This window comes from Anabas testudineus, chromosome 16 (genome assembly GCF_900324465.2).
Source record: "Anabas testudineus chromosome 16, fAnaTes1.2, whole genome shotgun sequence".
NCBI classification, from domain to species: domain Eukaryota; kingdom Metazoa; phylum Chordata; class Actinopteri; order Anabantiformes; family Anabantidae; genus Anabas; species Anabas testudineus.
Window position 1 is genome coordinate 18875486 of NC_046625.1, and position 17717 is coordinate 18893202.

Here is a 17717-nt window from a genome sequence, read left to right on the forward strand (position 1 = left end):
AGTTCTTTTTTTTCCCCTGAAAATCTGGCTCCCATTCAAAAGGAATTAAAGTGTAGCTTGTCTAAACCATTGTTGATTGCGTTTATGGAAGCTACCAGCACTCAACAATATTCCTCCTCAATTTGTTTTATGTTGCTGATTTATATTCCACAACACACATCAGCCATATCTAACCATATCTTGTCAAACAGCACGGCCTCCGAGTGTTTTGACCTTTCTGCATCCGTGTCATCAATGTAGAACTATCACCCTGATAAATGATAATAGGGGTGCAATTAAGAAACTAAGCTGTAGAGTGAACCTCAGTATTTTCCTTCAACATAGAGCAAAGCACAAGACGCTGCACCCGCAGATCGACTCGGGATCGGCTTGACCTAAAGTAGTGGAAAGCACAGATGAGGAACACAGGAGTGTTTGTGCTATCAGTGGTTCAGGATGGTTGTTTTGGGCGCAACTGGGAAACCGTATTTCCCTCAAATGCAAGGAAAACACATTTGGAAATGATATTTGATAGCGCGCAAGTTTTGCTTTCAATCACGGGCCTAAGGGTTGAATGTTCGAATAATGTTAATGATCATATAATAACACCACTGCCAACGTTAATGCGAAAGGTCATTATAGTCATATCAGTAGATGTGCTTAATTCCTGCGGGGAAGTTTATTGATAATCCAGAGAGAACACGGTCTAGTGTGGAATTACCTAGAAATAACATTTAAACACACGTTAATATGTTTAACATTGAAGCAGTGATGCAGGACAGATTATTAAAGAAAAATGTGGAATTTAAGATGTTAAACCAGCTCCATCCAGGATGTTGGAGTTTACCCACTGGAACTACAGCAACTTGTGCTTTGATCAGTAAGTTTCTATTATCAGTTTAAGAATTTAGGCTATAAAAGCCAAATTACTGTGTGTCTTGTTGTGAGTCTTTTTAATTTAAGACCATAAATAAATATTGTCATAGATAGATTTGACTGTAAATAAGGTTTACTTCAGTCCACGGCTGGTTAGAGTCTCTCTCTCTCTCCCTCTCTCTCTGTCTGGCTGTGTTTATATTTGAGTCTCTCTCTCGCACACACACACACACACACATGCGGAAACGCACCCACACACACACACACACACACATCTTACCCACCTCCCACCTCCTGCGATGGGATCCCAGGGTGGAAGACATCATCAGGCGGTCCAGGAGCTTGCAGGAGCCGGCCGCGTCATCCCTGGATGGGCGGCGCACTGAGCGGAGGACGGAGAGGGTTTTTCCAGCTTTAAAAGCACGGGAGCCGGCCCCTCTGATAAACCGCGCTGCGTCATCGACGTGGGGAGACTCTTGACAACCTTCTTTTGGCTGAAGAGAGCCAAACTCACCTCAGCCGCGGTCCCCGCAGCAGTCCCTACCTGCGCCCGTCTCCAGAGCCTTTAGCGTTCTCGTTGACTCCTCTGCTGCGCGCAACCCGCCGCGTCTTGGTTCCAGAGTTGTGCGCTCGATCCGCTCGAACCTCGCCGCGAAATTATGCTTTTATCATAACAGGTTAACAAACTCTTGCACTCCTGTCATCGGCTGAGGCGCCGCGTACAGTGTCACAGCCGGAGAAAGCGCGTCGCTTGTTGAATGCAGGATCCCCTCCGCCTGAGCGTTCATTCCAAGTTCAGCTTTGGAGCAACAGCTGGTAAGGAGCGGGGACTCCAGCTTCTCACCTCTCTATCCGCCGAGATGACGTCTGCAGAAGAAGGTACAATCTGATTCACTGTCATATGAATTTGCAGTTATTATTAATGTTACTACTTCTATTATTATTAATGTTATAATGTGTTAAAACCAGGTACTGCAGATAATATGAAATGACAGGGACCTTGTGCACGACTATAAAGTGTGGAAACATATGGAAAACTTCTATTGTAGAGTTAACGAGCTGTATTAACAAATACAACTTGTAAATAAATCTCTTTAAGAGGTTAGAAATTTGGAAAAAAAACATCATATTTCCCTCTTTTTTTTTTTTTTTTTTTTTTTTTTGTGGCACATTTTACAAAGATGTCACCAGAATAATAAATGACACTTGACTTTTTGCTCTTCTGTACATTAGCACTCACTCTAATATATACTGAGTGGGTACACTGAGCACCCATTTTACATCCACACCATTAGGTGTCTCCAGCTGTCTTCGCAGGTGTTTTTCATCAAGTGCAATAAATGTAGATGTGGTTACACTGCTGCTGTCACCTGCGCTCCTCTTGATAAGAGCTTCACGTCAACTTTAAATACTTTGACGGTGATGTTGAAAATTGTGGAATGTGTAATTCCCTATTGCAAAGAAAGATCAGAGGTCAGGGGTCAACTATAGAACAACCTCCAGAAGTAGCTAAAGATTCTGTGTTTTGCCTACAGGCACTTCAGCATGGACGATGAGCTTGTCAATAAAAGGAAAAATCTACCATTTGGGTTCTTTGATTAAGCATATATTAAGCAGTCACAAAAATTAGATCTGGTCCATCAGAGGTCGACTATCATCGACCTCTGATGAGTCTTAATTTACAGTCTTCTACTGCTGATGTCACTGGCTTCTTGTGGATTTTTGGAATTTCATTTTGTCTTTGAGGTTTCAGACGGACGGGTCTGATACACGGGCTGTATTATTATTCATTTCTGCTTCTCGATTCTAAGCCTTATAATTGGTAACAGATGCATGTGTGGAAGAGAGAGTGCTGTGATCTGTGCATTCACAGATACCGGGCAGCTTGCTTGACAAGGAGACGTGCTTAACCACACACAGCTTCAGCAGTATGCTGGGGGCTGCTTTAGTATTGCACATAAACATACAGTAGACACACTAGTGCACAGGAACACACACACACTCTACTACAGTAGTGTTTTGCCATCGCCCAAAGTCAGTCATGTGCATTACGTGCCCTCAGGGTTCTTAGTTCCACAGGCTGCAGATGACTTGTGCGGAGACCACCTATCTCTGCCTGAGGTCCCGTCAGTCTGAGCCCAGCCTAGACCACAATTCCTGTGGATAAACCCATCTATTCTTTAGTCACACTGGTTTGATTGTGGGAAGAAAGTGTTTTGAACGTGATAGTATAATTGAGAAAAATTGTAGAGACCAGAAAGAGCTATAATCTGTGTGATAATGTTCTCAAATCAACTCTGTTTACACCACAATTTGAATGCATCGCAAACAATTGTAGAGGCATTGCTTTGAGTGCAAGAGTGAGTCTTTTTTTTTTTATTCTTTGTTTCTCCCCGCAAATTATGATCTGGTATAATTTAGTTAGTTCAGCAGACATGACGCGTGTGACCTGGAAAAGCCAAGTTTCATGATCATGAAGCACACAAAAGTGAAAGTCCCAGTGTGTTTGAGTGGGTGTATGAAAAAGTGAAGTATGCTGCTTTGTAGTGCGCTGATCACACATACATTCAAAACAAAAAAAGAAAAAAAGAAAAAGAAAACTAACAGCTGCAACTCTACGCAAAATCAGTCAGGCCTTAAGTAAGGAGGTGTGTCACACCGGGTTGAGTGGGAAGAAGATTATCATCTGTTAGCGCTAGAAGTGAATAAACCAGACGACAAAAGCATCTCGGAGAGAACCGAGGGCTGACTAGTTCAAACTTAGTGTATAACCATTGGGGTGGAGATGAGTTTCCAGCATGAAGAGGAAGAGTTTGATTTCAGCTATATATTTGAGTACGGACAAGATGTCCAGAAAGAACCTGAGAGAGGTGGGTACTGCACAGCTGAGGTTTCTTTATTATACTGGGATCATTAGGAAAATGACTCGATGGCGTTTTCTGTGTTCAAACCCTGCAATAGAAGCTAATATGTTGCATTCTTCTATCCAAAAAACTGCATGTTAGATGTAATTTCAGTGAAAAATATGTTTTGCAAAATTTCAAAGAGTGCAAATTGCACTGTCCATAATGTGTTTGGTTGTTATTTACTTGATGCCTGTAAAAAGAGTGCTGGAGGCTTCATAGAACTTGAGGTATATTGAAAATAGAATAATACTCTCTGAAAATAGACTCTCATAAACTAATTTTAGACTGCTTGCCCATATATTATGTGGTGTGTGTGTGACAGATTCATCATTTCATGTGATGCACAGCGTTGTGGTTAACAAATATAGCACACTGCGTCAAGGGGAATGCCCCCTCGCTCAGTTTCAGGCTGAATGGTAGTCATTGACATTATCAATAAAAGACCGACATAAGGTTTACAACCATTGACACAGCAGCAAGTTACTTCAAAGCTAACCGTGGTATACCTGCCAGTCCGTATGTGCTCTCGCTGACTGATTATTGTATGACAATGCAGTTGCTGTCTGCTTGTGATTTTTTTTTTTTTTTTTCGTCTGCTTGCTGGTGCGTGCCCAGGGTGCGTGTACCACATTGCATCTGTGTGTAACGCTGGAGCAAACTCTTTGACTTAATCACAAGCTCAGAGCAATGTGAAAGTGCTGTCAGTTTTCCACAGGGGAGGGCCTAATTCACTCACTGAGTAATGCAATCAATCAAATAATGCAACCATCAGCGCTGCTGGAGGAATTCCTGTGGAGTACATATGACAGCAGGGTGTGCCAAATAGAGCCTTAGATGAACTGATCAAACAAACAGTGGCTGTGCAACTTGTGTCTATATTGTTACCACATACAGTTACAGCTTTGAGATAATTGCTATCCCCTCCAGATGTACAGTATATAAAGAAGGGAGGCAGTCAGTAGCTCCAAGACATATTGGTGAGATTTGTATAGGAGTATTGTTCTAAGATTTATTACTACCATAGTTTATAAATTGTGTGCTATACTTCCATACACTTAAAATTTACTTCTTTTTTTTTCAGATGCATACAGCTACACACCAAATGTAAGCCTGTCCCTACCCCTGGGCGTGGGAAACCCCTGTCTGGCCACCCAGTACCACACCTTACAGTCCAGTCCAATCATCTCAGTTTCATCATGCCACCAGATGGGCTACAACCTCCAAAATGACAACCATGCAGCATCAGGCTATTACTTTCCTCACAGCCTGAGACCCAACGGTGCCCCAGCCCTGGAAAGCCCCCGCATTGAGATCACTGCCTACAGCCAGTGCCCCGAGAATGAAGTAGAAGAGAGCAGCACTGAGGACCACTTCATCAAACGAGGTGTTAATTCCATTGTGACGCTGACACTGCCCAATGCAGACGGCTACCGTGATCCCAGCTGCCTTAGCCCTGCGAGCAGCATTTCCTCACGCAGCTGTAACTCAGAGGCATCCTCCTACGAGTCTGGTTTCTACAACTATGACAACTCTCCACAGAATTCCCCCTGGCAATCTCCATGTGTTTCTCCGAAAGGCTCATCCTCGCTTCTGTCCTGCCCACATTCAGGTGGACCTGCCGGGTCCCCTTACCACTCACCCTCCACTTCCCCTCAGATAGGAGCTATGGCCGAGGAAGGCTGGCCGGCTCAACATCGTGGCTCCAGGCCTAACTCTCCTTCCTGCAGTGGAGGCAGTGGGGGCACTGGCGGTGGTGGCGGCATGGGGAAGAGAAAGTACAGCTTTAATGGCACTAGCTACAATCAGACATCCTGCTCACCCAACCAGTCTCCAACCCCTTCTCCACATGGCTCACCCAGAGTCAGCATCACAGATGAAAACTGGCTCGCCAGCACTAACCAGTACACCAACTCCGCTATTGTGGCTGCCATCAATGCTCTAACCACAGATGGAGTGGTAGACATGGGGGAAGGAATCCCAATCAAGACTCGAAAGACCATGTTGGATCACTCACCCTCCATGAGCCTGAAGGTGGAGCCCGGTGGTGATGAGCTGGGTCCTGACGGGGAAATCTGCCATGAGGACTACCCATCCCGACTGGCCCTCAAAAAGGAGAACTACTGTGCAGGGTTCCTGGATGTGCCCCAGCATCTGTACTCCTGGTCCAAACCCAAGCCTTACCTCAGGTGGGTGGAGCTGCTCTGGCCTCTGCTGTGTCAAATAAACTCAGCAGTCCTGTACCAAATGTTCTCATACAAATCCACAAGATGAAACACTTTGTGACTTCAAAGATAATTGGACCAGCCAATGTAAAAAAAGAACCTAGAGTCTTGCCCCTGAATTTTTCTGAGGGGACGACAAGGTGCAGGTTCCTGGTTTTAGACATTCTGCTTAGGGACTGCTATTTTCCAGATGGTGCAAAACCGTTCAACCAATATCAACCCTACTGTACTGTGTTGTCTTTACGTTTCCACATTTAGTGTTGTTTATTTATTGTGAGGGAAATATTGTTTTTTGTTTTAATCTTCAAAGGCCATATCAAAAGGCAGAAATCCAAAGTTGCATGCTCTTCACTTCCAAAAAGAGTTCTCTTTGAAGATCAAAACTATTTCATAAATCATATTTCACAGTGAGGGATTGCAAAGCATATGTGTGCCACTATTACTGTAGCAACCCATACACAAACATTCACGCGCGCACACACACACATATAACACATAAAGGCATGCACTCAGCTATGTCATTGATTATTTTTTATTTTTGAGCAAGGTAATCTTTTTTCTCTTCCACTTGTCCCTTGTAGCTTCTTTTTTTTCCAAGTCAATAGCACACTTTCCTGTCGGAAATCAAGTGTTTGATTAAGATAGTGAGCAACAGGAAGTAATGGTGACAGGCCTGGCTGAAGGGGAAGCAGTCTGTGGGCTAATCAGCTGGCTCACTGCTCTGGTCTGTCGCGCCATCAGTCCATCTCTTTCTGTGGTGCTAACATGATGTCATGCACTGACTGGGCAGATAAAACCCTGTGGGGGGAAATCAGTTCGTTTTGGGTCAACAAACAGCCAGCAAGTTCCACAAAGATGCCCAAGATTGGTTTCAGTCGAGCCACCCTTCAGGTCAGGGATTTGCCTTTACCAGGCATCCGGCATAGAGAAATATTGTCTTGCAAATGTTTGTTTTGGTTTAGATAGCCCCACGGTGTTCACGTGGGAAGCTCTGCCCCTCCATCTTGAGAACAATGATGGTACAGGAGGTCTGCTCTGAGAAAGAGATACCATGCGCCAAGACAGATGCGCTGCTGACTTTTTATTCCACTGTATAACACAGTGTTTTCAATATCATATTTTAACAGATAATAATTGAATCACAAGAGAGACACTGATTACCAGTGTGTGTGACATTTGTTTTTGAGCTCTGTCACTTTCCTAAATGTGTTTCCACCTGGCCCACCATAATGTAAAACACAGTTGTTTCTAACCCAGCCATATTTATCTCCCATTTAGATTTCACGAGAAGGGCCACTAATTATTATACAAGCCCAAAGAAGTAAAAATGATGAAATGGAGAAAAATCAAGCCATTTGGATTACATGAAAGCATCCTAATTTAAGAATAATTTAAAGCAAGTTTCAAACCTTTTGATTTAGACTTGCTTGGCAGTGACAAACCATGGAAACACTACAACCTCCAAGGTTCTAGCTTGATAAATCAAATTTTAAGTATACAAAAATTAAAGGAAAATTAGGGATATGGATAATTGTCAGTGATTTTATTTTATTATTTTATGGAAATTTAAAATATAGCACTGACCAGAATGATCTACTGTAAATCTTTCATGTACTCATCAGTATTGTATCAATCTTTATTTTAATCATGTCATCTTATTGCAGTCCATCTCTGCCAGCTCTTGACTGGCAGCTTCCATCCTGCTCTGGTCCGTACAACCTACAGATCGAGGTGCAGCCAAAGTCCCACCACAGGGCCCACTATGAGACTGAAGGTAGCAGAGGGGCCGTGAAGGCGTTGTCTGGGGGACACCCAGTGGTACAGGTATGTCACCAGCACTGTGTCCAAACACAGAGTGGCATTTAAATGATATCTAAGACTCACTGTGCACATTAGTGTTTACAAGTTTAGATTTGTTCAGTCATATTACAAAATAGTATTTGAATCATTTGAAAATTTAATTCAAGTATTTATAACATTTTAAAAAATTAGGACCCATTGTGAAAGTAACCTATTTTATATAGACATAGTGTTCAAACTTGTTAAGCTCAGTTAATTACTGTATAGATTTTAAAAACACATCAGCCTTTTATGTAAATTTGCATAGCAGCCGTGCAGTACATACTGTATGTATGTTCCTGCTTACGCTTGTATGCTGTGTTATTAATGTTCCCTGAAGCCGGGAGTCAATCTACTGCTGCAAAAGGTCGCTCTGACTAGCAGTGCATGCTGACTCAATTAGTATAGAGCAGGACCATCGCCTCTCACTATTGTAGTTGGCAAACGCTTAAAGAGCACACGTCAGTCTCACCAGCAGTACAGAGCTCCTTTCTCTGTTATACTGTCATCACACTTCACTGACATCTAAGTTTGCTCAGGGTGGGGATTTAGTGGCGTGCGTGTCCTTAACGCTGAGGGTCAATTTTCATTTAATGCAGTCAATTCAAAATGAAAGCGTGTTTAATCTAATAATTCATCATGTTCATTTGCAACAGTTAAAGATTTCAGGTGGCTGATCTGCTGTTTGTCGTGCTAAATGAAAGCCAAAGCAAAGACTGCACCCACTGCGCATTAAATTGGACAAATGCAGTTTTAGGTTGGTGGTCAATGTTTGTCACTAATTTAGCATTTGATGTTGTTAGCACCGCAGCTCTTTTGTAAATAGATGTGTCAGCACATCCTGGTCTGTTCGATGTCAAAAGCACTTGACAGCTGTTGGTCAGTGTAATGTTATAAACAGGCCTGTCAACCTCCTGGCTTTCTCTGTAAATACAGGTAATGATTCATTACCTCTGTATATCAACATGCGGGTGATTCAACATTTTATCCTCACACCTCCCTGTGGGACTGACGGAGCTCAGTCTGCCACGCACAGCTGGCAGGTGCGACTGGTTTTGATTTAGTTTATGTCACTTTCTGACTCACTCTGGGGGCCAGAGAAAAAAGTCATGCATAAGCGTTCTGTGTGCATACACACTGTCCACATTTAGATTGATGATTTGGCTTGTATGTATCTATACTGCACAGGCACCAAATGTATTGCCAACTTTGCAAGGATGTTTTCAACATGTTTTTTGAGCAATTATTAGTAAGTAGTAGTCATGGAGAAACTATGATGACAGCTGCTTAACTGCACATCTCCCCTACTCGCATAGCAGGTCTTATTCTTGCTTCTTTAGCGAGGAGTGATTTATGCCTCTGATATTGCATGTGCAGTCAATTGGGATATCTGGAGGGTTCTTTAGCAGTGGAAACCACTAGAAGCATGGCAGTTGGCAGAAAGATAAATCTACAAGGATTAGGCAATCATCTGTACATGCTAGAGGGTAAAATAAAATAGTACTGTATGTGCAGAGAGTTTTTGCAGCATTCTAGTGCAACATTTCTCATATATCTGACTGTCTCACTCTCTCAATCTTTGTTGTAGTGTTGTGTGAAATTGTGTTGTTGTAATCTTGGAGCATAGGGCATGCTGTAGTCCCCTGTGCCCTGAGGTAATGAGTGGCAGCGCCTAGATGAGTGAAGTGCAGTCAAGGAGAATGAGTCAATAATGACACGGGGACTGCTGTAGGAAGCAGCTAAGGATGTGTGTGTGTGTGTGTGTGTGTGCTTAAGACTGGCTTGAGTAGAGAGAAAAAGAGAGAGAAGGGGCAGAATGAGGCACCAGGCAGCTGGGGCTTGGCTTGGCCGCCCCTGGAGATGCTTCTGTATCCTGCTGATTAGGACCTGGGTGGCCTTGAAGTTGCCTTAGCATGGTGGTGGTTTGGGTGTTGTGAAGGGGTGGTGATGGATAGGAGTCAGAATCCCAGCACCCACTGGACTCCACCTCCCCTTTTCACGCACTGCTGTCTCCCTCCCTACCCTCCCTGAAGAGCCTAAGGATGTCACTCCCTGTGAACCGTTCATCCCTCAACCATCTCCGAAACTAGAACCAGCAGGCCGCCCTGAGTTGAAGCCCATTCATCCACAGCTATATTGTTTTTTTAGCTCACGGATGATCAGACACACGCCGAATGAGTGATGGTGACATGTGTTGGAAAGCAACACTGACTGAAGGAGCAGCAAGATGAAAAACATGAAGGGATAGACTGTTTCTGCTGGTTACAATGTGCTCCAGAGACAGCAACTGACTGTCAAACCAATGTGCTCAACTGCTCATTTACTGTTGTTTTATGATTCAGTAACAAGAAGCAGTGTTTCTCTGACAGAGACATGGAAAGTCCAGAATCTCTTTGGTCTGACATCATCTTATCTGCAGCAGATCAACCACAACACATTCAGTGATAGCCACCATGCAGCATGGAAAGCTCATGGGTTGAGTGGGTGGGAAGAATGAAGTGTCTAAACTTTGGCCGCACACTGATGAAAACCTCTAGATTATGGGTTACCTTGACCTATTATCCCTCTACTGCTTGCACCGGCTCTCTGTGTCATTTATTCTGGACTCACTGTCTGTCTTTTCCTTCCAACCTAAGTATCTGCAGCCTTTCAACCTCCTCTCTCATTGTCGGTCCACGTTGTGACCCCCACTGCTGCTTTTCCACTTTATTTACTGCAGCAGACCACAACGCCATTACAGGGATCTAGGGTGCTCCATCGGCTCCTCTCACACTGTTCCAGACTCTCCCTTCTTTCACCACAGATATGCCAAATCACTACAGGATGATTTTCAAAGCCGTGCTCAGGAAAACCAGCAACCTGGTCTACCTTTGCTCGCAATACTGCCGTGACACTGATTGATGGCTTTTTCCAGAGAAGAACAGTGGGAAAAAAAGTCAAATTGTGCTAAACTACTTTCAGTAAGAATATATTGACCGAGGATGTGACCCAGCTCTGATGTAAAATGTGGGTTTAGCTGAAGATGTTGCACAAGCGTTTTCAGGGTCAGCCTCAGTCAGGAAGCATAAGACACCCACAAGGTTTTTGGTAACATCAGACATCAACACCTGTGGAGTATTAAACCTATTGCATGGCACACAGCACAGTCCTACAAATGAATAAGAACCGGCCTATAGGGCTTTCTCCCTCACACACACACACACTCTCTCTCTCACCCACTCTCTCATTAAGTCTAAAGCAGCAACAGGCATGGTGTAATTTCAGCAGGATGTGGCCGTCATCCTGATTAACATGTGCGTGACTTAATACCTATCTCCCTTCCCCTGTAACTGCATTTAATGCACATCAAATTTGCACCATGTTTCCACCACGACGACATAAAAGACCTTGGCAAACATGTGCTTCGTTCTTCATATGTGCGGTTTCCCTTTGGGATCCGGTGCTTGCCGGCTGCGTAATGTCTCAAAGAAAGCGCCTGATCTACAGCACTCTATACTGTACTGTAGCTGCTAATTGCTCATTAAATCTACTGCCGCCTCTTGTTTGATATTCAAAAGGCTTGGTTTACCCTGTAGTGCTGTTAGAGCTTAGTCAGGGCTATTATTCGTTACCCAAAGGGGTATTTATGCCACTCTTAAATTGTGGTTCTCCATCTGCGGGGCTTGCCGTACACTGGTATTGGGCTACCACTAATTACCAGCTAATAACACAGCAAAAAGTGCATCGTTTTCACTGGTTTAAGGTGATAACCAGACAGCCCACAGATTTATGAGGTAAGACACTGTGGGTAGTCATGCTATTGGGGGGCACAGTAGTTGTAATGTATCATCTTACTCTTATTCTCTGTAGGATTAGATGATATTTCTAATGGCAGGGGATCCTGGTAACAAACTCATTCTTTTTTTATATGGAATTTGGACCCTCACTAGTCTAGACATGGGCTAGTGCTTGAAACTATGCCCTAAATGACATAACACCGAAGTGCTCAGTTCAACAAAAACTTTGGGGGAAATAGCTGTTGGGTTGCTTATAAAAGGAGCAGCATTTGGAGCTATGGAAACACAGCACAATAAAAGATTGCATATGTTGCCTTATGCATTCAATTTGAGGCACTGGAGACATAGCAGGGTAGGAGGCTGATGGAGTAAAGTCTGGAAGGAGACAACTTGGATGAGTGTATATTTAATTGGGTACAGCAAAGACTGGCTGTGTGACTGTCAGCACTTGACAGAGAAAGGGAAGCATGATAATAGGAAAAAGCCTGAATCTGCTGTTGTAGTTCTCCTCCCCTGCTTGAGTGCCCCTCACCCCCCACCTCTCCTTGGCTTCTTTCAGTCATCTTCTCCTTCTCCTCTCCCCCAATTTTCTGCGCCACGTGGACTTCTACAAGTCAGGACATTTCTCCAGGCAGTGATGAAATCACTGCAGAGGGATATTATACAGCCCACTGCAGGCCTGTAGATTGTATTCACACTCAATTTCTAGCCTTCAAATTTACCAGTAAGTCATTATTAACATTAACTGTTCAAATCCTTTCTTTGAACAACTGAGGTCAGGTGCAGGCTACACTGAGAATGTCACTGTTACTAAAGAAATTGAGGAATAAATTATGCTATGGAAAAAAAAAAATGAAATACACATAATAAGCAGTTGAAAAAACACCCCCTGTCATTATTTTATCACAACTGACTTTTATTTAGTAAAGCAAATGAAAGACAAAAGGGGGGACTGTATCCCAAGGGCTGAAGCGTTACATCCCAGTGATGGATCTGCAGAGGTCTAAAGGCGACTGGGAGATAAATGGTGGAAAGTAGTTAGAATGCACCCTCCTCTTGCTTTTTAGCTCAACACCCTTCCACATCATCACAACTGACCCAGACAATACAGCTGCATGCAATTTAACAATTAATGCATCAGCTGCCATATCCACAATATTTTGCTTAAGATTCAGCTATCAAACATGTTGCCTATTCAACGGTGGCTTGCAGCAGAAGGTGTAAATGGACCTCTCTGACACAGTGGCAGAAGTTGGCACTCTGAGACAGCTGCAAATCAAGCCACCATTTCAACTCGGTTTAGAATATCTGAAAATAAATATACAGTACGTGTGCCAGATACAGCTCCAGCAAAGGAAGCTCATCTGGTCAAAATTAGCGAGTCTCTGGTCCAACCTCACAGGCTGAATTAGACACAAATTCAAAGCTGAGGTCACAGGTGTGTGTGTGTGTGTGTGCGTGTGTGTGTGTGCGTGTGTGTGTGTGTGAAGCCTCTGTCATCAGCCCACAATTAAAGTTTAAAACACTTTCCCCCAACTTATTCTCCCTTTGAGAATAAAACGAAGAAGTACGTTATACGCTCTGCTTGTGGTGTGCATTTGAGTAAGCACCACAGAAGTGTAGTAGAAGCGAACGTGGGGCCTTAGGGAGAGGGTCAGGGGAGCACATATGGTATAGGAATCAAGGGAGGTTGCCCAGGGGGGACAAAAACCGCCATCTTTTTGCTGCTGGGAAGACCAGCGTCACCAAGAGGATGATCTGACCTCATTTATCACTTCCTCCCCTCAGTGAGGTCACCACAGCTTTGAGCGGGGATGCCACTATCATGGTGTGCTACCGCAAGACTATAGCAGGGATAAAGGCACCCCCCACCCCATATCCCTCCTGTGTTTCTTGTGGGCCTCCTTTCAGCCACGTGGCGGCTGAGGTAATGGTTGGAGGTCACCGAGAAATTTAAAGAAGTCTACTGAGGCAAGACTGACAGACGACAAGGCTTTGTAGAAAGGCTGCCCGCATTTTATTAAATCATAAGGAAACGTCATGCAATTTAACGGTACAGCGTTTCAGATTTGTACCTCATGCTCAGCCATAGCCCTCTCATGTGTCGATACACAAGTAACTGGTAGCATGTGCAGCTTATGGATAATTACCTTTGGTGACACCGTAAGTAAAATATAACAAGCAGAGCGGGGTCTGCCAGTGAGATCACTGCATGATGAATTGGTCCCTCGGGATGCTAAGACTTCAAGACGCTCCTGACCTTGGCCTAACTCACTGATGATTAGCATGTGTGACTAGCTCACAGGTCAGGACAGCTGCTAGAGACAGTATGTGGAGCTGAAGAGAGAAAAACGACAATTGGAACTTAAGATGAATGACAGCCCCAGCTTTACCATTCCCTTTGCACACCCTTAATACCTGAATCAAAGGCCAAAAGCAGATAACCACTGGTGTTTAGATTTTTAAGACATATGGTTATATGCTCTACTCTGGCGACTAGAAGTATCCTATTTTTATTCACCATAATTAATACTGATATTTGTTTAACTGGGAGGAAAATAAGTGCATCCTCTGCCTTGTCCCAAATCCAAAAGATCTGTCATCGAGTGCAGACCAAAGGCATTTATTCTTCAAGTGCATTATCAGGCCAGACAACTTCTAATACAGTATCCAGACAAATTTGTTCTCAAAGTCATTAGGTGTCCATGACACCGTAGCACTAATTTCCACAGACTTCTAATGGCGTAGCTCTCCAGTCTTCCACCAACCTTCTTCTTCCTCGCACCCCTATCCCTGACCACCCTCACAAAGGTAATTATAAACCCATTAATCAGATTATGTCATAGGTTACATGTGGTCTGCATTTTGTTATATGACTCAGTCTGTTAGATAAATAACAGGGGTCTTTTATTCCACTCGACAACATCACTGTTTTCCCTCTGAGGGAGCTCAAAGAAAATTGGTCAGAAGCAATGTGTAATTGACCAATTTTGATGAGCCCTGGACTTGAGAAAGTGATCCCTCACAGGAAATGTCAAATGCGGTCAAACAGCCACCTGGGTGGATACGCGGTATAGGTCCACTTGATGAAAAATTAGACCTCTCGGTTTTCTGTGTACCAGATGGATTCTGCAGCTTCCTGACAGTTTTTAGGTTTGGAGAGATTTTTAAGGCCATACCAACATCTGCCCACACGACCATGGGACGACTTTGCACTGCAAAAAGAAAGCATGTCTTGGGAGGTCTTCAGGGGATGACTCCATTCTACCAGAAATCCACATTTGGTTGGCAGATTATTCTGGCCAGAAATGATTCACAAAGGATCACTTGTCCTTCACCACACTTTGGAATTTGCAACCCTGTCTGTTTAGATTTTTGAGCCATTGAACACTTAAATCATCACAATATGTTACTTTAGAGATTATCAGAACATGATCCAGGATGCTGAATATAAATTGGCAGTTATAGTTTATATTTGAAGTGATGTTGACCCCAAAGACAACAGTGCTTTTTTAAACTATGTATGGCTATAGAGTTTTTCTTCCCCCTTTTTTAAAGATTTGATCTTTTTATTAGTTCACCAGTAGCAGCTAATGGAGGCCTACTAGAGGAAGTGGTAGTTGTTTGAAGTGGTGGTTCTGATACAGGAGTCTCTTTCATCACAGTGGGACACTGTGTCTGAGTTTTAATGGAAATCATAATGCATGTTCATAATGCCCAGAGGCATAGGGGCTCTATCCTGTCTGCATGCCAAACTCCATGAAGTTTTTTGGTGTTACTTACTTATCACGTCAAGGTGTAAAGTTTGCTGAATTTGACAACTTCTGCACAGACAACACATGTAAATGTTGTATCTATTTGATGAAAACAAAAACAATAGCATGATTTTATTTATTATTTATACGTCGATGATTATTCCAAACAAGATCATATTCTGTCATACTGTATTTACACAAGGAAACTAATTTTAACCCAACCATCACTTTGATAATTGTTAAGGACTGTGGTGGATCTGACATCACTGTCCTCATTTCTTATTTTGTCTCTTTAAGACTGTCTTCCGAATGACTCATTATCGACTTTTTGGCATTTTTAAATAGCAGCAGTGAGTTTTTAATGACAAGTCAAGGGATGGAAGCCAGTCTCTCCATCAGCCATGTTTCTGTACCCAGGAGATGCCTTCCCCAGACAGACTCATGCACATCAAAACCTTTTTTTTCTTTTTTTTTTTACTCTCCCCTAAAGGAATGTAAAACCAGCAAAGACCAAAGAAGCAGGGTCTCCAAACCAACCAAAAAACAAACAAAGAAAAGGGGTTTATTTTTGCAGCCCGTCCACCATAACAGAACTATTACTAAAGGCCCCTTTAACTATCAGTAGTCGATGTGCTTACAATCTGTATTTCCTAAATGAGGGGTTGCCTGAAATGGGGCTCTTAAAACTTGATGTTGCCTCTCACCTGGGTCCCTTTGTTCTCCCGCCAGCTTTATGGCTACATGGAAAGCGAGCCGCTCACCCTGCAGCTGTTCATAGGGACCGCAGACGACCGCCTCCTGCGACCACATGCCTTCTACCAGGTTCACCGCATCACCGGCAAAACTGTCTCGACCGCCAGCCATGAAGTCATGCAATCCAACACCAAAATTTTGGAGATCCCTCTGCTGCCTGAAAACAACATGAGGGCCATGTGAGTGCTCCTAGACCTCCACACGTAGCCTATCCATCTTTTTCTTTCTACGTTTACTTCTAGTAACCCCTACTTTAAAATATGTACACATACTGTAAAGCATTCTTTCTCTCTGCACCTTTGCCATTGCTTTAACTCTACAAACAGAATGCCTGATGATAGGTACTGTGCAGCACACACTTCTAAATAGGCCTTCAAAATAGAGAGCTTTAGTCCTATGAGATGCTTGAATACAGAGGAGGTGAGATGGGTACTCAAAGTTCATGGATGACTTAATTCTGTCCAGTATGTGCAGGGATTTTAAAGGTAAAAGGTGAATATCCAAACTGGAGCCCACATGAGTGAAATAATAGTATTAGACCAGACCGGTAGGCTGCTGTATAACATTGTCCCATTACATTACGCTCAGCTAATATATCCATATTTCCAGCATGTTTTATTAAAAGGAACACAAAAGCCTAAAATTCATTTTTTTTTTTTGTTTTGTGGGTATTCACGGCCCTGGAGCCTGCACTGAACAAAGAAAGACCTTGCAATTGCATTAGGAAGTAGAGAACGGGCAAAAGCAAAACAATGTCAATTGATGGCCGTTAAAATGTATAAAGACATGAAAATGCACAGATTACTTCTGTTGCATAATTTATGCCTTGCACTCAAATGCTTAGTAAAACCATAGTGAATGTAAATTTTTTTGCAGCAGGTGTTTTCATAGTAGAAGTGAGAAGACGTGTAGGTGTTGTGATATTAATGACGGCAGGGACAGTGAACCAGCATTCACAATACCAGCATCCCCTAAACCCAAACAGCTAATTGGACAGCATTATTGTTATTAGACTCACCTGTGTTTATCCCACTGTGACATGTCAAACTGTCATCTGTGAACAAGGCCTGTTTTTTATTTTAAATTACCAACCAGCCTACCAGCAACTAGGCTAATTAGGGCAGTTCTCTGCTCATTATGACTAAATTAATGAACAGAAATGAACAGGAATTCAGTTTATTTCTTGGAAGTGAGATTAGAATCACATGAACAACTCAATTAAATGTAATCTTGGTTTACCTTGAAAACTGTAGCATTCGTTTGCTAGGCTAGGCTGAAGGAAACGAGCCTCGCCCAGCCCGGACATGCAGTAATCCAAGGACCTGTGCTCTGTGGTTTGTCCCGGCAATAGCCCCTGTCCTGGGGCTCCGTTCAGACTAGGCAGCAGTGAATTTATTGGACGTGGTCCCAGAACTCTGTGTTATGGATAAAGCAAATGTGTAGCTTACATAAGGTCCATACCTCTTATTGCACCACATGTTTATCCATCACTGTTTCAAAATACACTACTTCTGTTTATTTCTAAAATGAATTAATAATGATTCAGTGCATCTCTATCTTTTTAAGATGTGTTTTATTTTTTGTTTAAATGTTGACAATTATGAAGACATT

The 17717-nt window shown here is 43.1% G+C and overlaps 1 protein-coding gene across 1 annotated transcript in view; it reads left to right on the forward strand.

Annotated features, from left to right (window-relative positions):
* The first annotated feature begins 1189 nt into the window (after nt 1–1189).
* LOC113171082 (nuclear factor of activated T-cells, cytoplasmic 1-like) overlaps nt 1190–17717 on the forward strand; it is a 55415-nt gene continuing 38887 nt past the window's right edge. Inside the window, exons 1-4 of the mRNA XM_026373458.1 lie at nt 1190–1734; nt 4843–5947; nt 7648–7807; nt 16083–16285. Coding sequence (XP_026229243.1) covers nt 1614–1734; nt 4843–5947; nt 7648–7807; nt 16083–16285 — 1589 coding nt within the window. The 5' untranslated portion in view covers nt 1190–1613. The remainder of the gene's footprint in view (nt 1735–4842; nt 5948–7647; nt 7808–16082; nt 16286–17717) is intronic.